The sequence below is a fragment of the Arachis stenosperma genome, chromosome 3 (genome assembly GCF_014773155.1).
Source record: "Arachis stenosperma cultivar V10309 chromosome 3, arast.V10309.gnm1.PFL2, whole genome shotgun sequence".
NCBI lineage: Eukaryota > Viridiplantae > Streptophyta > Magnoliopsida > Fabales > Fabaceae > Arachis > Arachis stenosperma.
In genome coordinates, this window is record NC_080379.1 from 89,641,498 (window position 1) to 89,660,611 (window position 19,114).

Genomic DNA, 19,114 nt, shown 5'->3' on the forward strand with positions numbered 1-19,114 from the left:
AAAAAATCCATTCCGAGTGCAGGGACATCAGAATCCAACAGCATCAGCAGTCCTTTTTCAGCCTAACTCAGATTTTTGCTCAGCTCCCTCAATTTCAGTCAGAAAATACCTGAAATCACAGAAAAACACACAAACTCATAGTAAAGTCCAGAAATATGATTTTTGCCTAAAAACTAATAAAATTATATTAAAAACTAATTAAAACATGCTAAAATCTACATGAAAATACCCCCAAAAACCGCATAAAATATCCGCTCATCAATATCCGAAGTGGACTCCGAACCATCATTCAAAGAAGGCACTAGCTATTCTTCCTTTGATTCTACTAATAGTTCTTCTCTTTGTCTAGGTGCCGACACTATCGTCGCTCCAAGGAGGGTAACTCTCAAGGAAGCGGGTGCACTGGACTTTGTTCTTCAACCTCTTCATGTGCTTCATCCAAACTTGAATGCAAATTTTGAACTCAAGACCGCATTGATTCATCTCCTACGTAACTTTCATGGACTTCCCGCACAATATCCTATTAGACACCTCAAGGACTTTCATGGTGTATGCTCAATAACTAGGCGGGAAGGATCCGATGAAGTTGCTATATGGTTGTTCGCCTTCCCATTCTCTATTGAGGGAAGAGCCAAAGGGTGGTTATACACTTTGCCTAGTGATGTTGTTACCAATTGGGACTTGCTTAGAAGAGAATTCCTAGATAAATTCTTACCCGTGGAAATGATGGACAAGTTAAGAAAAGAGATCTCATGCATTGTACAGGGAAAAGGGAGACTCTATATGAGTATTGGGAGCAGTTTCGCAAGCTCCTTGACTCATGTCCCAACCGCATAATTGATACTCAAGTTTTGCTTAGCTATATATGCCAAGGAATGAGAGAACAAGACAAGAATTTATTGGATGCATCAAGCAACGGTTCTTTGTCAAAGTATCGGATGGCGGAGGAAACATGGCAACTCATTACCGACTTGGCCGAATCCACTCAACATGCTAGACAGAGAATCAACCGCCCAAAGGCCATAAATGAAGTCTCCACTAGTAGTGAGACCGCTGCTCTTGTTAAATACTTGGGTGAGATGACAAATATTCTAAAACAACTCCAACTTGGTCAACAACAACCTCAACCTCCACCACCTCCTCAACAACATAGTCAACAATTGGTCCCCCAAAAAGTGTATGGCATTTATTCTTGCTATTCCCACTATACGGACGAATTTCCAAGCCTTCAAGAAGATAACACCTTGGCGGCTACCCACAACTTCTATGACCGCCTGAATCAAGGATATTACCAACAAGGCGGCAATTTCAACCAAGGGGGTAGTAATTATAGTCAAGGTTGGAGAGACAATTCCAACCAATGGAGGGACAATTATCAACAAGGAGGAAGGGATAGTGGAGGCAACCAAAGATGGAACAACAACAACTCACAAAACCGATACTCACAAAATCAACCATACCTTCAAGAAAACCAAGGAAGAAATTACCAAACCTACCAACCACCACACCAAAGACAACCACCTCAACCCAATCACAAGCCCCTCAAATCACATACCCTTCCACTTCTCCCAATCAAGATGATACACTCCGGGCCATTCTCTAAGGCCAAAAAGAACTTCAAACTACACTTGCCTCCGGTCTCACCGGTCTTACATCTACTCTACAAGCTCTTTTTGCATGCATGGAACCACCTTCTACCTTCACTCCTCAAGCTTCAAGTTCTAGTGTTATTCCTTAACAACCTCTATCGAATCCCAAGGGTGGCATCAATGCCATTACCTTGAGATCTGGAACACAATTGCAAGAGAGGAAGCAAAAGGAACCAAGTTCTATAATAGTCACCTAAGATAAGGAGGAAATTGAGATAGAAGAAGTTAATAAGGAAGAAGATGCACAAGTGGTAGTTGAAGATGAAGTCTCTCAACCAACAAATGAAGTCTACAAAGATGAGAAGGCCTTGGAAGAAGAAATTTCTCAACCAATCCCATTTCTGACATTAGCAAGGAAAGCTAGGAAGCGTGTAGGACTTGACCCCAAAATGGTGGAGATGTTCAAGAAAGTTGAGGTAACTATATCTCTCTTTGACGTTATCCATCAAGTACCTAAGTATGCAAAGTTTCTTAAGGATTTATGTCTGAACAAAGATAGAATCCATGAGTTAGAAACTATTCCATTGGGGAGTTCTATTTCGGCTTTGATGGGAGCATTGCCCGAGAAATGTGATGATCCGGGCCCATGCATGGTTACTTATACCATAGATAGAGTTCAATTCCTTGATTGTATGTGTGATCTCGGTGCATGCGTTAGTATTATGCCTCTTTTTGTTTATCATTTATTGAAGCTACTACCGTTGAGACGGTCGGCGGCTAGGTTTGTCTTAGCGGATAAGAGTATAATAATCGTGACGATGTATTGGTGAATATAAAAGGTTTGGTATTTCCAATCGATTTTTATGTCCTTGAGATGCCATCAAGTGAATCCGAGAGGACATCATCTATCCTACTTGGGAGGCCATTTTCGAGGACCTCTAGATTCAAGTTGGATGCCTATTCGGGAACCTACTCGTTTGAGATAGATGGGAGAGTCGTGAGTTTTAGCTTAGAAGAAGCCATGAAGCACCCCCCGGAGAACCATTCCATATTCCGGTGTAACCTAATTGACAACATTGTGGCCGAAGTGCATTATGCAATGTTAGATGAGAAGCATATGATTGAAGAAATAAGCGATGACCCAAGTGAAATGAACACGTTACCCCATCCGAATCCTCCTGAAGTTCAAGTGTCAAGTCAAGACTAAAAGCTAGAATTGAAGCCTGATGCATGAAAACTTATCTCTCAACAAATTTTCCTTCGGCAAGTATACCGAATTGTCGTCAAGTAAAAACTCACAATAGAGTGAGGTCGAATCCCACAAGGATTGATTGGTCAAGCAATTTTAATTGGAAGATTATGCTAGTTGAGCTAAACAGGATGTAGTTGAGAATTGCAGAAAATTAAATGGCATGAAAGTAAATAATAGAAAATAAAGTGCAGAATCTTAAATGGGGATTTGGGGCAATGAGCATGAAAATAAATGACAGAAAGTAAAGAGAATGGGTAAGATCAGAAATGGGGAATTCATTGGGCTCAGGAGATGTTGTATTCTCCGGATCAAATTCATTTTCATCTCTTCCTCAATCAAAGCATCTATTGATCTCCTTGGCAATCTTAAGTGATTGAGTTCCAATTCCTTGGCAACCCAATCTCTCTAAGCTTGAACAATTGCCCAATTCCTTGATTTAATTGCTCATGGAAATAGATGAAGTATGGTCACTGATTATACCACATGTATTCCCAAATCAAAGTGTTGGGAGGATTACATGTCACTATATCTGCCCAGACCCCAATTTGGTCCAACATGAGAAAGCATTTCTAGCAGGATTTCCTCATCCCTTTTCCAAGGCTCAGAGGAGATCCAATTATGGAGAGTTTCTTTTCCAAAACAACTAATCAATTGAATTAAGATCGAAAACTTTCTAGTAAATCAAAAGAGAAGAAAGAAGAAGAGGAATAAAAACTATAATTGATCCATCAAATTACAACAAAGCTCCCTAACCCAATGAAAGGGGTTTAGTTGTTCACAGCTCTAGAAATGAAAAATGGCAGAAAAAGATCCATGCTAAAAGTGCAGAAAAGTAAATATATAGAGGGTAGTTCTCAAAAGTGCCAAGCTTCTCTATAGTTTAAAACTACTCCTATATATACTACTCCTCTTGATCTTCTAATGAGTTCTTCAAGTGTTGGATGTGGGCTCTGGATCTTGAGTTGAAGCAGTTCTAATCTTTAGTGGGCCTAGCTTGCAGAGAAGTATGAATTAGGCATGGGCGTTAGTGAGATTAACGTTAAGTGACATTGTGGGTTCGAGAACGTTAGTGGCAATCACTTTTTCCACTAACGTTCCACCCTCAAATACCTCACGTTAACTCCAACGTTAGTGGCACTAACGTGACCACTAACGTTGCTTTCTAAATCTTTGCTAACGTTATTGGGACTCACTTTTCCCAATAATGTTGGCTTATACCCTGGTGGACGAAATTGTGATCAACAATAATGGCTCTTTGGCATGTGCCTAAAAACTAACTCAGCACTTTCTTTCCACAACTCCGTTCAACTTAACCAGCAAGTGTACTGGGTCATCCAAGTAATACCTTACGTGAGTAAGGGTCGATCCCACAGAGATTGTTGGTATGAAGCAAGCTATGGTTACCTTGTAAATCTCAGTTAGGCAGATTAAATAGTTTTGGGTTTCGAAAATTAATAATAAAAAGAAAATAAAAGGGATAGAAATACTTATGTAAATTAATAGTAGGAATTTCAGATAAGTGTATGGAGATGCTGTGCTCCTCTTGAATCTCTACTTTCCTATTACATTCATCCAATCCTTCTTACTCCTTTCGATGGCAAGCTGTATGTAGGGCATCACCGTTGTCAGTGGCTACATCCCATCCTCTCAGTGAAAACGTTCCTATGCTCTGTCACAGCACGGCTAATCATCTGTCGGTTCTCAATCAGGTTGGAATAGAATCCCTTGATTCTTTTGCGTTTGTCATCACGCCCAGCCTTCAGGAGTTTGAAGCTCGTCACAGTCATTCAATCCCAGAATCCTACTCGGAATACTGATGAGCGGATAATTTGTACCCTTTTTGGCATTGTTTTTAGTATGTTTTTAGTAGTTTTAGTTAAGTTCTTAGTATATTTTTATTAGTTTTTAGTTAAAATTCACTTTTCTGGACTTTACTATGAGTTTGTGTGTATTTCTGTGATTTCAGGTATTTTCTGGCTGAAATTGAGGGACCTGAGCAAAAATCTGATCCAGAGACTGAAAAGGACTGCAGATGCTGTTGGATTCTGACCTCCCTGCACTCAAAGTGGATTTTCTGGAGCTACAGAAGCCCAATTGGCGCGCTCTCAACGGCGTTGGAAAGTAGATATCCTGGGCTTTCCAGCAATATATGATAGTCCATACTTTGCCCAAGATTTGATGGCCCAAACCGGCGTTCAAAGTCACCCTCAGAAATCCCAGCGTTAAACGCCGGAACTGGCACCTAAATGGGAGTTAAACGCCCAAACTGGCATAAAAGCTGGCGTTTAACTCCAAGAAGAGTCTCTACACGAAAATGCTTCATTGCTCAGCCCAAGCACACACCAAGTGGGCCCGGAAGTGGATTTTTATGTCATTTACTCATCTCTGTACACCCTAGGCTACTAGTTTCTTATAAATAGGACCTCTTACTATTGTATTTTGATCTTTGGATTATTTTTAGATCCTTTGATCATCTTTTGATCATTTTCGATCTCTAGATCATCTTGGTTCTTCTGGTTCCCTCTCTGGGGCCGAAACCAATGATCACTCTTGTTCTTATGTATTTTCAACGGTGGAGTTTCTACACACCATAGATTAAGGTGTGGAGCTCTGCTGTACCTCGAGTATTAATGCAATTACTATTGTTCTTCTATTCAATTCCGCTTGTTCTTTGTCCAAGATATTCATTTGCACCCAAGAACATGATGAATGTGATGATTATGTGACGCTCATCATCATTCTCACTCATGAACAAAGTGACTGACAACCACTCTTGTTCTACAAGCAAACGAGGCTCTAATGTTTATCTCTTGGATTCCTGATACACGATGCATGGTTGATCGCCTGACAACCGAGTGCTCGCCTGACAAACGAGCCAGCCATTCCGTGAGATCAGAGTCTTCGTGGTATAGGCAAGAACTGATGGCGGCATTCAAGAGAATCCGGAAGGTCTAACCTTGTCTGTGGTATTCTGAGTAGGATTCAATGATTGAATGACTGTGACGTGCTTCAAACTCCTAGCAGGCGGGGCGTTAGTGACAGACGCAAAAGAATCAATGGATTCTATTCCGGCCTGACCGAGAACCGACAGCTGATTAGCCATATGCTGTGACAGAGCATAGGAACATTTTCACTGAGAGGATGGGAGGTAGCCACTGACAACGGTGAAACCCTACATAAGCTTGCCATGGAAAGGAGTAAGAAGAATTGGATGAAGACAGTAGGAAAGCAGAGAGACGGAAGGGAAGGCATCTTCATACGCTTATCTGAAGTTCCTACCAATGAATTACATAAGTACCTCTATCTTTATCTTTATGCTTTATTCGTATATCACTATACCCATTTGAGTCTGCCTGACTAAGATTTACAAGGTGACCATAGCTTGCTTCATACCGACAATCTCTGTGGGATCGACCCTTACTCACGTAAGGTATTACTTGGACGACCCAGTGCACTTGCTGGTTAGTTGTGCAAAGTTGTGTAGTGATCACAATTTTGCGCACCAAATACCACGGACAAGGTTTAGACTTTCCGGATCCTCATGAATGCCGCCATCTATCTAGCTTATACCACGAAGATTCTGTTGGGGAATCTAAGAGATATGCGCCCGGCCTAAGGTAGAACGGAAGTGGTTGTCAGTCACGTGCGTTCATTGGTGAGAATGATGATGAGTGTCACGGATCATCACATTCATCAAAGTGTTGTGCAACGTATATCTTGGAATAAGAATAAGAGATAATTGAATAAAAAGTAATAGTAATTGTATTGAAACTTGAGGTACAGCAGAGCTCCACACCCTTAATCTATGGTGTGCAGAAACTCCACCGTTGAAAATACATAAGTAAAAGGTTCAGGCATGGCCGAATGGCCAGCCCCCTGAGTGATCAAGAGACCGAATAATCAAAGGCTAAACAGTCAAGAGATTAAACTGTCAAAAGATGTCTAATACAATAGTTAAATGTTCTATTTATAATAAACTAGCTCCTAGGGTTTACATGAGTAAGTAATTGATGCATAAATCCACTTCCGGGGCCCACTTGGTGTATGCTTGGGCTGAGCTTGATCAATCCACGAGCTGAGGCTTTTCTTGGAGTTGAACTCCGAGTTATGACGTGTTTTGGGCGTTCAACTCCGAATCATGACGTTTTTCTGGCGTTTAACTCCAGACAGCAGCATGTACTTGGCGTTCAACGCCAAGTTATGTCGTCAATTTCCGAATAAAGTATGAACTATTATATATTGCTGGAAAGCTCTGGATGTCTACTTTCCAACGCCGTTGAGAGCGCGCCATTTGGATTTCTGTAGCTCCAGAAAATCCATTTCAAGTGCAGGGAGGTCAGATTCCAACAGCATCAGCAGTCCTTTTGTCAGCCTTTTTTCAGAGTTTTGCTCAAGTCCCTCAATTTCAGCCAGAATTTACCTGAAATCACAGAAAAACACACAAACTCATAGTAAAGTCCAAAAATGTGAATTTAACATAAAAACTAATGAAAACATCCCTAAAAGTAGCTTGAACTTACTAAAAACTACCTAAAAACAATGCCAAAAAGCGTATAAATTATCCGCTCATCACAACACCAAACTTAAATTGTTGCTTGTCCCCAAGCAACTGAAAATCAAATAGGATAAAAAGAAGAGAATATACTATAAATTCCAAATTATCAATGAATATTAATTATAATTAGATGAGCGGGACTTGTAGCTTTTTGCTTCTGAACAGTTTTGGCATCTCACTTTTTCCTTTGAAGTTCTGAATGATTGGCTTCTTTAGGAACTTAGAATTTTGGATAGTATTATTGATTTTCCTAGTTAAGCATGTTGATTTATGAACACAGCTACTTATGAGTCTTGGCCGTGGCCCTAAGCACCTTGTTTTCCAGTATTACCACCAGATACATAAATGCCACAGACACATAACTGGGTGAACCTTTTCAGATTGTGACTCAGCTTTGCTAGAGTCCCCAGTTAGTGGTGTCCAGAGCTCTTAAGCACACTCTTTTGCTTTGGATCACGACTTTAACCACTCAGTCTCAAGCTTTTCACTTGGACCTTCATGACACAAGCACATGGTTAGGGACAGCTTGATTTAGCCGCTTAGGCCTGGATTTTATTTCCTTGGGCCCTCCTATCCATTGATGCTCAAAGCCTTGGATCCTTTTTACCCTTGCCTTTTGGTTTTAAGGGCTATTGGCTTTTTCTGCTTGCTTTTCCTTTTTCTTTCTAATTTTTTTCGCCAAATTTTTTTTTCGCAAGCTTTCTTTTTCACTGCTTGTTCTTTCTTCAAGAATCAATTTCATGATTTTTCAGATCCTCAATAAGATTTCTCTTTGTTCATCATTCTTTCAAGAGCCAACAATTTTAACATTCATAAACAACAAGATCAAAAGACACATGCACTGTTCAAGCATTCATTCAGAAAACAAAAAGTATTGTCACCACATCAATATAATTAAATTAAATTCAAGGATAAATTCGAAATTCATGTACTTCTTGTTCTTTTGAATTAAAACATTTTTCATTTAAGAGAGGTGAAGGATTAATGGAATTTATTCATAGCTTTAAGACATAGTTACTACATACTAATGATCATGAAGTAGAGACACAAAACATAGATAAACACAGCATAAAAACCGAAAAGCAGAAAGAAATAAGAACAAGGAATGAATCCACCTGAGTGAGGTTGGTGCCTTCTTGAAGGTCCAATGGTGCTCTTTGAGCTCCTCTATGTCTCTTCCTTGCTTCTGTTGAATGATTCCTAGTAATTTTAGTGTTTCTACCCTTAGTTGCTTCCAATATTTGTGTGGAGGACAACTTATCCCCTGAGGTATCTCAGGGATCTCTTGATTTGCAGCCACATGTTCTACCACTAAGCTATAAACCCTTTACATGAGTCTTTCCATCTCCCATGACTCAGAGGTGGAAGCTTTTGTCTTCCCTTTGAGGTTTCTCTGGCCTTAGGTGCCATTAGTGGTAATGAAAAAGCAAAAAAGCTATGCTTTTACCACACCAAACTTAAAATATTGCTCACCCTCGAGCAAGAGGAGTAAGAAGAGAAAAATGGAGGAGAGTGAGGGGAGATGGATTCGGCTATATGGGTGGGATTGGGTGGGAAAAGAGAAATTGATATGTAAAGTTAGGTGGGGTGTATGGGGAAGAGTGGATAACTGTAGGTGGTGAATGAAAAACAGAAGGGATGACCATGAATGGAGAGAGAGAGGGCGAGGTAGGTGGGGATCCTGTGGGGTCCACAGATCCTGAGGTGTCAAGGAATTCCATCCCTGCACCAAATAGGCATGTAAAATGCCTTTGCACACCATTCTGGCGTTTAAACGCCCATTGGTGAACATTCTGGGCGTTTAACGCCCATGTAAAGCATGTTTCTGGCGTTGAACGCCAGTTTCATGCTTGTTACTGGCGTTCAGCGCCAGTTTTTCTTCTGTAGGCACATTTCTGGCGTTCAGCGCCAGAATGTTGCTTGTTTCTGGCGTTCAGCGCCAGAATGATGCTCTGTTCTAGCGTTGAACGCCAGCCAGATGCATCTTACTGGCGTTGAACGCCAGCCTGTGCGTCCTCCAGGGTGTGAATTTTTTTCTTCTACTGTTTTTGATTCTGTTTTTTAATTTTTATGATTTTTTCGTGACTCCTCATGATCATGTACCTAATAAAACACAAAATAACAATAAAATAGAATAAAATAAAATTAGATAAATAAAATTGGGTTGCCTCCCAACAAGCGCTTCTTTAATGTCAATAGCTTGACAGTGGCTCTCATGGAGCCACAAGGTGATCAGGTCAATGTTGTATAGTTGCCAACACCAAACTTAGAGTTTGGATATGGGGTCTTAACACCAAACTTAGAGTTTGGTCGTGGCCTCACAACACCAAACTTAGAGTTTGACTGTGTGGGCTCTTCTTGACTCTGAACTTAGAGAAGCTCTTCATGCTTACTCTCTTCTGTCACAGAGGGATGGCCATGTGCCTTAAACACAAGGTAGTCCCCATTCAATTGAAGGACTAATTCACCTCTGTTGACATCTATCACAGCTCCTGCTGTGGCTAGGAAAGGTCTTCCAAGGATGATGCAATCATCCTCTTCCTTCCTAGTGTCTAAGATTATGAAATCAGCAGGGATGTAAAGGCCTTCAACCTTTACTAACACGTCCTCTACTATTCCATAAGCTTGTCTCAATGACTTGTCTGCCAGTTGTAATGAGAACAAGGCAGGTTGTACCTCAATGATTCCCAGCTTCTCCATTACAGAGAGTGGCATAAGATTTATCCCTGACCCCAGATCACACAGAGCTTTTGCAAAGATCATGGTGCCTATGGTACAAGGTATTAAGAACTTGCCAGGATCTTGTTTCTTTTGAGGTAGAATTTTCTGAATCCAAGTATCCAGTTCATTAATGAGCAAGGGAGGTTCACTTTCCCAAGTCTCATTACCAAATAACTTGGCATTCAGCTTCATGATAGCTCCTAAATATTGAGCAACTTGCTCTCCAGTCACATCTTCATCCTCTTCAGAGGATGCATAGTCTTCAGAGCTCATGAATGGCAGAAGGAGATTTAATGGAATCTCTATGGTCTCTATATGAGCCTCAGATTCCTTTGGATCCTTAATAGGAAACTCCTTCTTGCTTGAGGGACGTCCCAGGAGGTCTTCCTCACTAGGATTTTCGTCCTCCTCCTCCCTTGTGCATTCGGCCATATTGACTATGTCAATGGCCTTGCACTCTCCTTTTGGATTCTCTTCTGTATTGCTTGGGAGAATACTGGGAGGAGTTTCAATGACTTTCTTACTCAACTGGCCCACTTGTGCCTCCAGATTTCTGATGGAGGATCTTGTTTCACTCATGAAACTGAAAGTGGCCTTTGACAAATCAGAGACTATATTGGCTAAATTAGAAGTGTTTTGTTCAGAATTCTCTGTCTGTTGCTGAGAAGATGATGGATATGGCTTGCTATTGCCTAGCCTATTACGTCCACCATTGTTAAAGCCTTGTTGAGGCTTTTGTTGATCCTTCCATGAGAAATTTGGATGATTTCTCCATGATGGGTTATAGGTGTCTCCATAAGGTTCACCCATGTAATTAACCTCTGCCATGGCAGGGTTCTCAGGATCATAAGCTTCTTCAGAAGCTGCCTCTCTGGTACTGTTGGATGCATGTTGCCATCCATTCAGATTTTGAGAGATCATGTTGACCTGTTGAGTCAACACTTTGTTCTGAGCCAATATGGCATTCAGAGCATCAATTTCAAGAACTCCTTTCTTCTGAGGTATCCCATTATTCACGGAATTCCTCTCAGAAGTGTACATGAATTGGTTGTTTGCAACCATGTCAATGAGTTCTTGAGCCTCTTCAGGCGTTTTCTTCAGGTGAATAGATCCACCTGCAGAATGGTCCAATGACATTTTCGAAAATTCAGAGAGACCATAATAGAATATATCCAATATGGTCCATTCTGAAAACATGTCAGATGGACATCTTTTGGTCAGCTGCTTGTATCTTTCCCAAGCTTCATAGAGGGATTCACCATCTTTTTGTTTGAAGGTTTGAACATCCACTCTCAGCTTGCTCAGCTTTTGAGGAGGAAAGAATTTATCCAAAAAGGCAGTGACTAGCTTATCCCAGGAGTCCAGGCTATCCTTGGGTTGTGAATCCAACCATATTCTAGCTCTGTCTCTTACAGCAAAAGGGAAAAGCATGAGCCTGTAGACTTCAGGATCAACTCCATTCGTCTTTACAGTCTCACAGATCTGCAAGAATTCAGTTAAAAACTGATAAGGATCTTCAGATGGAAGTCCATAAAACTTGCAGTTTTGTTGCATTAAAGCAACTAGTTGAGGCTTAAGCTCAAAGTTGTTGGCTCCAATGGCAGGAATGGAGATGCTTCTTCCATCAAACTTGGACGTTGGCTTTGTGAAGTCACCAAGCATTCTCCTTGCATTATTATTATTTTCGACTGCCATCTCCTTCTCTTGTTCCAATGTTTCTGAAAGGTTACCTTTAGAATAATTTAATTTAGCCTCTCTTAATTTCCTCTTCAGAGTCCTTTCAGGTTCAGGATCAATTTCAACAAGAGTGTCTTTTTCCCTGTTCCTGCTCATATGAAAGAGAAGAAAACAAGAAAAGAAGAGGAATCCTCTATGTCACAGTATAGAGATTCCTTTATGTTAGTAGAAGAAGAAAGGGGAGAAGAATGTGGAAGAGGGGATTCGGATAATTAGATGGAGAGAGGTGAAGATAAGTGTTAGTAATTAAATAATTAAATAGAAGAAGAAAAAATAAGGGAGATTTCGAAAATAATTTTGAAAAAGGGGTTAGTAATTTTCGAAAATTAAAGGTAAAATATAATTGAAATTAAAATTTCAAATAATTAATTACTTAAAAATAATTTTTGAAAAAGAGAGAGGTATTTTCGAAAATTGAAGAGGGAAAAGTAGTTAGGTGGTTTTGAAAAAGATAAGAAACAAACAAAAAGTTAGTTAGTTGATTAAAAAAAAAAGATTTGAAATCAAATTTTAAAAAGATAAGAAGATAAGAAGTTAGATAAGATATTTTGAAATCAAATTTTGAAAAAGATAAGATAAGAGATAAAAAGAGTTAATTTAAAAATTTGAAATTATTTACTTCACTAACAAGAAACTACAAGATAAGATTCTAAAACTTAAAGATTGAACCTTTCTTAACAAGAAAGTAACAAACATCAAATTTTTGAACCAATCACATTAATTGTTAGCTAATTTTCGAAAATTTGATATAAAGATAAGAAAAAGATTTTGAAAATAATTTGAAAAATATTTTTGAAATTTTTGAAAATGATAGAAAAATAAAAAAGATATGATTTTTGAAAAAAAGATTTTAAAAAGATAAGATTTTTAAAATTGAACTTTTGACTTGACTTGTAAGAAACAACTAATTTTAAAAATTTTTGACCAAGTCAACCCAAAATTTCGAAAATTTGGAGGGAAATAAGGAAAAGATAATTTTTTTGATTTTTGAATTTTTTAAAGATGAGAGAGAAAAACAACAAAAATACTCAATGCATGAAATTTTTAGATCAAAACAATGAATGCATGCAAGAATGCTATGAATGTCAAGATGAACACCAAGAACACTTTGAAGATCATGATGAACATCAAGAACATATTTTTGAAAAATTTTTGATGCAAAGAAAATATGCAAGACACCAAACTTAGAAATTTTTAATGCTTGGAAAATATGAATGCAAATATGCACATGAAAAATAAGAAAAGACACAAAGCAAGAAAACATCAAGATCAAACAAGAAGACTTATCAAGAACAACTTGAAGATCATGAAGAACACTATGAATGCATGGAATTTTCGAAAAAAATGCAAGAAAATTTTAAAAGCATGCAATTGACACCAAACTTAAAAATTGACTCAAGACTCAAACAATAAACACAAAATATTTTTGATTTTTATGATTTTCTAAGTTTTTTTTTGAATTTTTATTAATATTTTTCGAAAATATAATTTGGAAAAACGAAAAATAAAAGAAAAAATTTTGAAAAAAATTTTGAAAAGAAAATTACCTAATCTGAGCAACAAGATGAACCGTCAGTTGTCCATACTCGAACAATCCCCGGCAACGGCGCCAAAAACTTGGTGGACGAAATTGTGATCAACAATAATGGCTCTTTGGCATGTGCCTAAAAACTAACTCAGCACTTTCTTTCCACAACTCTGTTCAACTTAACCAGCAAGTGTACTGGGTCATCCAAGTAATACCTTACGTGAGTAAGGGTTGATCCCACAGAGATTGTTGGTATGAAGCAAGCTATGGTTACCTTGTAAATCTCAGTTAGGCAGATTAAATAGTTTTGGGTTTCGAAAATTAATAATAAAAAGAAAATAAAAGGGATATAAATACTTATGTAAATTAATAGTAGGAATTTCAGATAAGTGTATGGAGATGCTGTGCTCCTCTTGAATCTCTACTTTCCTATTACATTCATCCAATCCTTCTTACTCCTTTCCATGGCAAGCTGTATGTAGGGCATCACCGTTGTCAGTGGCTACATCCCATCCTCTCAGTGAAAACGTTCCTATGCTCTGTCACAACACGGCTAATCATCTGTCGGTTCTCAATCAGGTTGGAATAGAATCCCTTGATTCTTTTGCGTTTGTCATCACGCCCAGCCTTCAGGAGTTTGAAGCTCGTCACAGTCATTCAATCCCAGAATCCTACTCGGAATACCACAGACAAGGTTTAGACTTTCCGGATCCTCATGAATGCCGCCATCTATCTAGCTTATACCACGAAGATTCTGTTGGGGAATCTAAGAGATATGCGCCCGGCCTAAGGTAGAACGGAAGTGGTTGTCAGTCACGTGCGTTCATTGGTGAGAATGATGATCAGTGTCACGGATCATCACATTCATCAAAGTGTTGTGCAACGTATATCTTGGAATAAGAATAAGAGAGAATTGAATAAAAAGTAATAGTAATTGTATTGAAACTTGAGGTACAGTAGAGCTCCACACCCTTAATCTATGGTGTGCAGAAACTCTACCGTTGAAAATACATAAGTAAAAGGTTCAGGCATGGCCGAATGGCCAGCCCCCTGAGTGATCAAGAGACCGAATAATCAAAGGCTAAACAGTCAAGAGATTAAACTGTCAAAAGATGTCTAATACAATAGTTAAATGTTCTATTTATAATAAACTAGCTCCTAAGGTTTACATGAGTAAGTAATTGATGCATAAATCCACTTCCGGGGCCCACTTGGTGTATGCTTGGGCTGAGCTTGATCAATCCACGAGCTGAGGCTTTTCTTGGAGTTGAACTCCGAGTTATGACGTGTTTTGGGCGTTCCACTCCGGATCATGACGTTTTTCTGGCGTTTAACTCCAGACAGCAGCATGTACTTGGCGTTCAACGCCAAGTTACGTCGTCAATTTCCGAATGAAGTATGGACTATTATATATTTCTGGAAAGCTCTGGATGTCTACTTTCCAACGCTATTGAGAGCGCGCCATTTAGAGTTTTGTAGCTCCAGAAAATCCATTTCGAGTGCAGGGAGGTCAGATTCCAACAGCATCAGCAGTCCTTTTGTCAGCCTTTTTTCAGAGTTTTGCTCAAGTCCCTCAATTTCAGCCAGAATTTACCTGAAATCACAGAAAAATACACAAACTCATAGTAAAGTCCAGAAATGTGAATTTAACATAAAAACTAATGAAAACATCCCTAAAAGTAGCTTGAACTTACTAAAAAGTACCTAAAAACAATGCCAAAAAGCGTATAAATTATCTGCTCATCATACCCCTTTCGCAAGCGTTATTGGGACTCACCTTTTTCAATAACGTTGTTGTGTGCCTTTTGTCCCTACGTTAGAGTTCACGTTAGTGTAACTAACGTGGCTCTTAACGTGGGTGTGCTTCACCTTCGAGAGCATTAGTGACACTTACCTTTGTCACTAACGCTCCAAATGCCCCTACTCTCCACGTTAGAGCTCATGTTAACTTCACGTTAACTAAGTTAACGTGACTCTTAACGTAGTAGAGAATGCCATCTTCCAACGTTAGTGACAAAAGTGAGTGTCACTAACGTTGGCTCATCAATCCTCAACTCTACGTTAACTCTCACGTTAGTGGTCTTAACGTGACCACTAACATAGGAAATGCTAGTTGATCCAACGTTAGTGACAAAGGTGAGTGTCACTAACGTTGGCATTGTTCTTCTCTTCCACGTTAGAGTTCACGTTAACTAAGTTAACGTGACTCCTAACGTGGCTCATTGCCAAGTTTTGGAACGTTAGTGGTGTTCACTTTTACCACTAACGTTGGAGTTCTCTTTTGTCTCCACGTTAACTACCACGTTAACTTAGTTAACGTGGCAAGTAACGTGAGCTATTGATGGCTTCACAGGCGTTATTGGTGATCACTTTTCTCCTTAACGTTGCAAGCTATTTACCATTCCACGTTAGTGTTCACGTTAACTAGATTAACGTGAGTACTAACGTGGTTCTTCCTTGCTTCCTTTGCCCTGAAATCAAGCAAATAAAGTGCATCAAAGCTCTAGCCAAAGTCATGAGATTATGCATCATCAATTTATCATGCAATTCTAGCAAAATCCTCATAAAATCATATGAAATTCACAATAGTTGCTTGAATCAAGGTGTAAGTGTATTTTCATCGAAAACTTGCCTTATTCATTAAGAAAATGCATGAAACTGCCCTAAAACAGTAAAGAAAAGGTCAGTGAAACTGGCCTAGATGCCCTGGCATCACAACACCAAACTCAAAGCTTGCTTGTCCCTAAGCAAGTACCGAAACATAGGAAGAATGAAATGAAAGACCAAGAAGATAATATAGAAGTAAAATTCCTGGTTTATGGGGTTTCATGCATAGCAACTTAGGTTCTTTCCCTTTAGGTTTCAAGCCTTTATCAATTCCTTGGTCACTTTCTTGATTGCATCCTTTGAGACTTCTTTCTTGTTGACCCTTCCTTCTTTTTCAAAGTTTATTACCTTCTTCTTTTGGCTAAGTGCTCTGTAAGAGGGAGACTCTTTATGATAAGCTTTTAGCCAACACTCCCGAACCAGTTGTTTCAAGGTGCTAGGTGTTAAGACACCCCTAAGGACTTACTCCCTCAGGTCTCTTTCCCTTATACATACACACCACAGGCACATGGTTTGTTATTTTTCTTTCTTGAGACCTTGGTGTCCAGCACCTTTTTGGGTTACTAAGTGCTCTGTAGCAAAGGTTACTCTTGATAGTGGACTTTCAGCTGATAATCCCGGATTAGTTAATCCAAGTTACCAAGTGATAAGGCACCCCTAAGAGCTTATTCTTCCAAGTATATCCCTTGCACATAAACACCACAGACACATGCCTCAATTTTGAAACCCTTGGTGCCTAGCATTATTTTTTATTGTGTTTCTTTCTTTTTCACTTTTATTGCTCTTTCTCTTTTCTTATTGGGATCTTATTATTTAGTTAGTCTCAAGGGATGTGTTTCAAACATAGGACTTAGGATAGATAGTTGCTTTCTTTCCTTGTTTGGTGAGCCCACTTAGCTTACTAATCATCCTACCACAAACATTCAGAACCTACTTCTCAAAATAACTTCACTCTTGTTCTTTTCATAACATTTTCTTTTTTTGTTTAACTTAAAAAGACAAGCATACAAGTAAGCAAGATGAAGATGAAAACCAGGGACATTAGACTAGTAATCATAGACTTGAGCAATGAAACTTAAATGCAGAATTGAAAAATCCTAAACTACTATGGAAGCATGTTCTATTTCATACATGATTTTCCTTATTTAAAGCTTGAAAGGGTAAAGAACAAGAAAGAACTCCACCACCTTTTACTCATGAGGTTGTTCATTCTCTTTTGCTTCCTTGTCTTTCTCTTGACTACTTGACTCCCCCGCTCCTTTGCTCTTCCCAATCAATTTCTTCCAGAAGCCAGTGTCTTCCATTTTCTTTTTCAGTGTTTCCTTTTGTTGTTTCACCTTCACCTCCTCTTGATTCTTCAGGTTTTTGTGGACTGTTTCATATTTTGGAATGGCAGAGTTTATATGATGCATGTTCTCAGCCACATAAGTCAGCTTGGCTTGAGCGTTTATATTAAATTCTTCTCTGTGTAATTGCCGTCCTTCATTAAGCACATTAAACTCGTTGAATATTTTCATTTGAGCTATCTGTCTTTGGTTGAGCTCTTGAAGGTGCTTATCATGACGCTCTTGTCTTTCAGACACTTGATTGATGACTTGAGTGAGCTGAGAGTAGTGCTCTTGTTGCTGTTCCATTAGCTGTTTCTACCATTCCCCTTGTTGGTTCATCCAATTTGATAGCATTTCCTCTTGACGATCCATTCTCTGAGATTGAAAATGCAACTGTTGTTCTTGTCCTTCCATGTATATCATTAATAAATCATCAATGGCTCCTTGAATGTGACCCAAATTTATGTTGGTTGGGTCATAGTACCCTTCTTGATGATATTCTGTTGGTTGGGGTTCTTCTTGGAAAGGTTCTTCTTCCGGTTCTTCTCCTGATGTCCTCTTTCTTAGATGGGGTCTTTTCTGCTGTTGAGCTGGTGTCACATGAGTTATGCGTTGAAGTGTAAGTGACCTCCCGAGACTTACCCAAATTGGATTACTCTCCTCGAAGACTACTTTGGCTTTCATGCATAATCTAAAGATGGTGCTGGGGTACCAAAGTCTAGCACCCGAATCACTCTTCTCTGCTGACTATTGAATTCCCTCAGCTATGATTTCGTGCACATTGATGCCTCCACCCTTTATTAAGCAACGTACCATAGTAGCTCTAGCGATGTTGACCTCAGAATTGTTTGCAGATGGAAGGATAGATCATCTCACAAGCTCAAACCATCCCTTGGCTTCCGGGATGAGGTCTCCTCTCCTGATGAACCAGGGCCTCTTATCTGAATACCTTTCCCAGTCAGATCCCACAATACACATGTCACCTACAATTTCTTCCAGTTCACCATTGTCGGGACCATTGTTTATTCTTTCTTGATAACCGACCTCAACAAAACGTGGTGATTTCAGCTGGAGAGCCCTTGTTATGGTATTGGGGATGAAATCCACCTCTGTTCCTCTTACGTAGCTCTTGAAGGTGGGGGCCCTGGTCTTGTCTTCTCTAACCACATTTGCATAGAATTCCTTGATGAGGGTTGCATTAATCCTTATTTCCGGATTGGTAGGCTTTTGCCAACCCCTTTGCTCAATCTTCTCTCGAATTTGTGGACATTCATCTTCGTTGAATTGGAATGTTAACTCAGGCAGTATCTTTTTGTTCTTTATTCGTTCGAACTCGAGCTCATGGAAGGCCGTTTTGAATCTCCCTCCATCGAAGGGGATGCTTTCCACTGGTTCCTTCCTCTTTTGCCTCTTGGAACCTGATGATGCCATTTGCGAAGGTGGTGAAGGATATGAGTTTGAAGATAAAGTTCAGTTGGTTTGAGGCAGAATGTGTCTTAGAGGAATGTGTTTTGGGAGAAGGAAGAGAGGTGAGTTGGATGAATATTTGAGAAGGGCTAGAATGGTGAGGGTTCCTTATATAGGCCGGTGGTGATAGTTGAATGTTGTAGATTAATGGCATGGCTTTGATAGTGGACAGTTGGGGTTTGGTACAAGGTGATCACAAGGATCATCATATTTATGAACTGATTACTTCGGTTTCCAAGATGACCCTTTCTCATCCTTTCATGACAACATTTTTCAAGGGTGTCTCCTTGAAGACAAGTGTATAACCCCCTTAACTGAAGTGGCCGAACC

At 39.4% G+C, this 19,114-nt stretch overlaps 1 protein-coding gene across 1 annotated transcript; it reads left to right on the forward strand.

Annotated features, from left to right (window-relative positions):
- The first annotated feature begins 752 nt into the window (after positions 1–752).
- Positions 753–2,796, forward strand: LOC130966374 (uncharacterized). Its single transcript, XM_057891167.1, has 3 exons — positions 753–1,163; positions 1,853–2,279; positions 2,429–2,796. Exons 1-3 carry the CDS (start codon positions 753–755, stop codon positions 2,794–2,796), a joined length of 1,206 nt encoding a protein of 401 aa, XP_057747150.1.
- Positions 2,797–19,114: the final 16,318 nt, after the last annotated feature.

Excerpts from the sequence above, each read along its gene's own strand:
- LOC130966374 (XM_057891167.1), top strand. The coding sequence starts at position 753 with ATGCATTGTACAGGGAAAAGGGAGACTCTATATGAGTATTGGGAGCAG. Across the intron at positions 1,164-1,852 it reads AACAACATAGTCAACAATTG|GAGGAAATTGAGATAGAAGA; the intron begins GTCCCCCAAAAA and ends ACCTAAGATAAG. Across the intron at positions 2,280-2,428 it reads TAGAGTTCAATTCCTTGATT|GTTTGGTATTTCCAATCGAT; the intron begins GTATGTGTGATC and ends TGAATATAAAAG.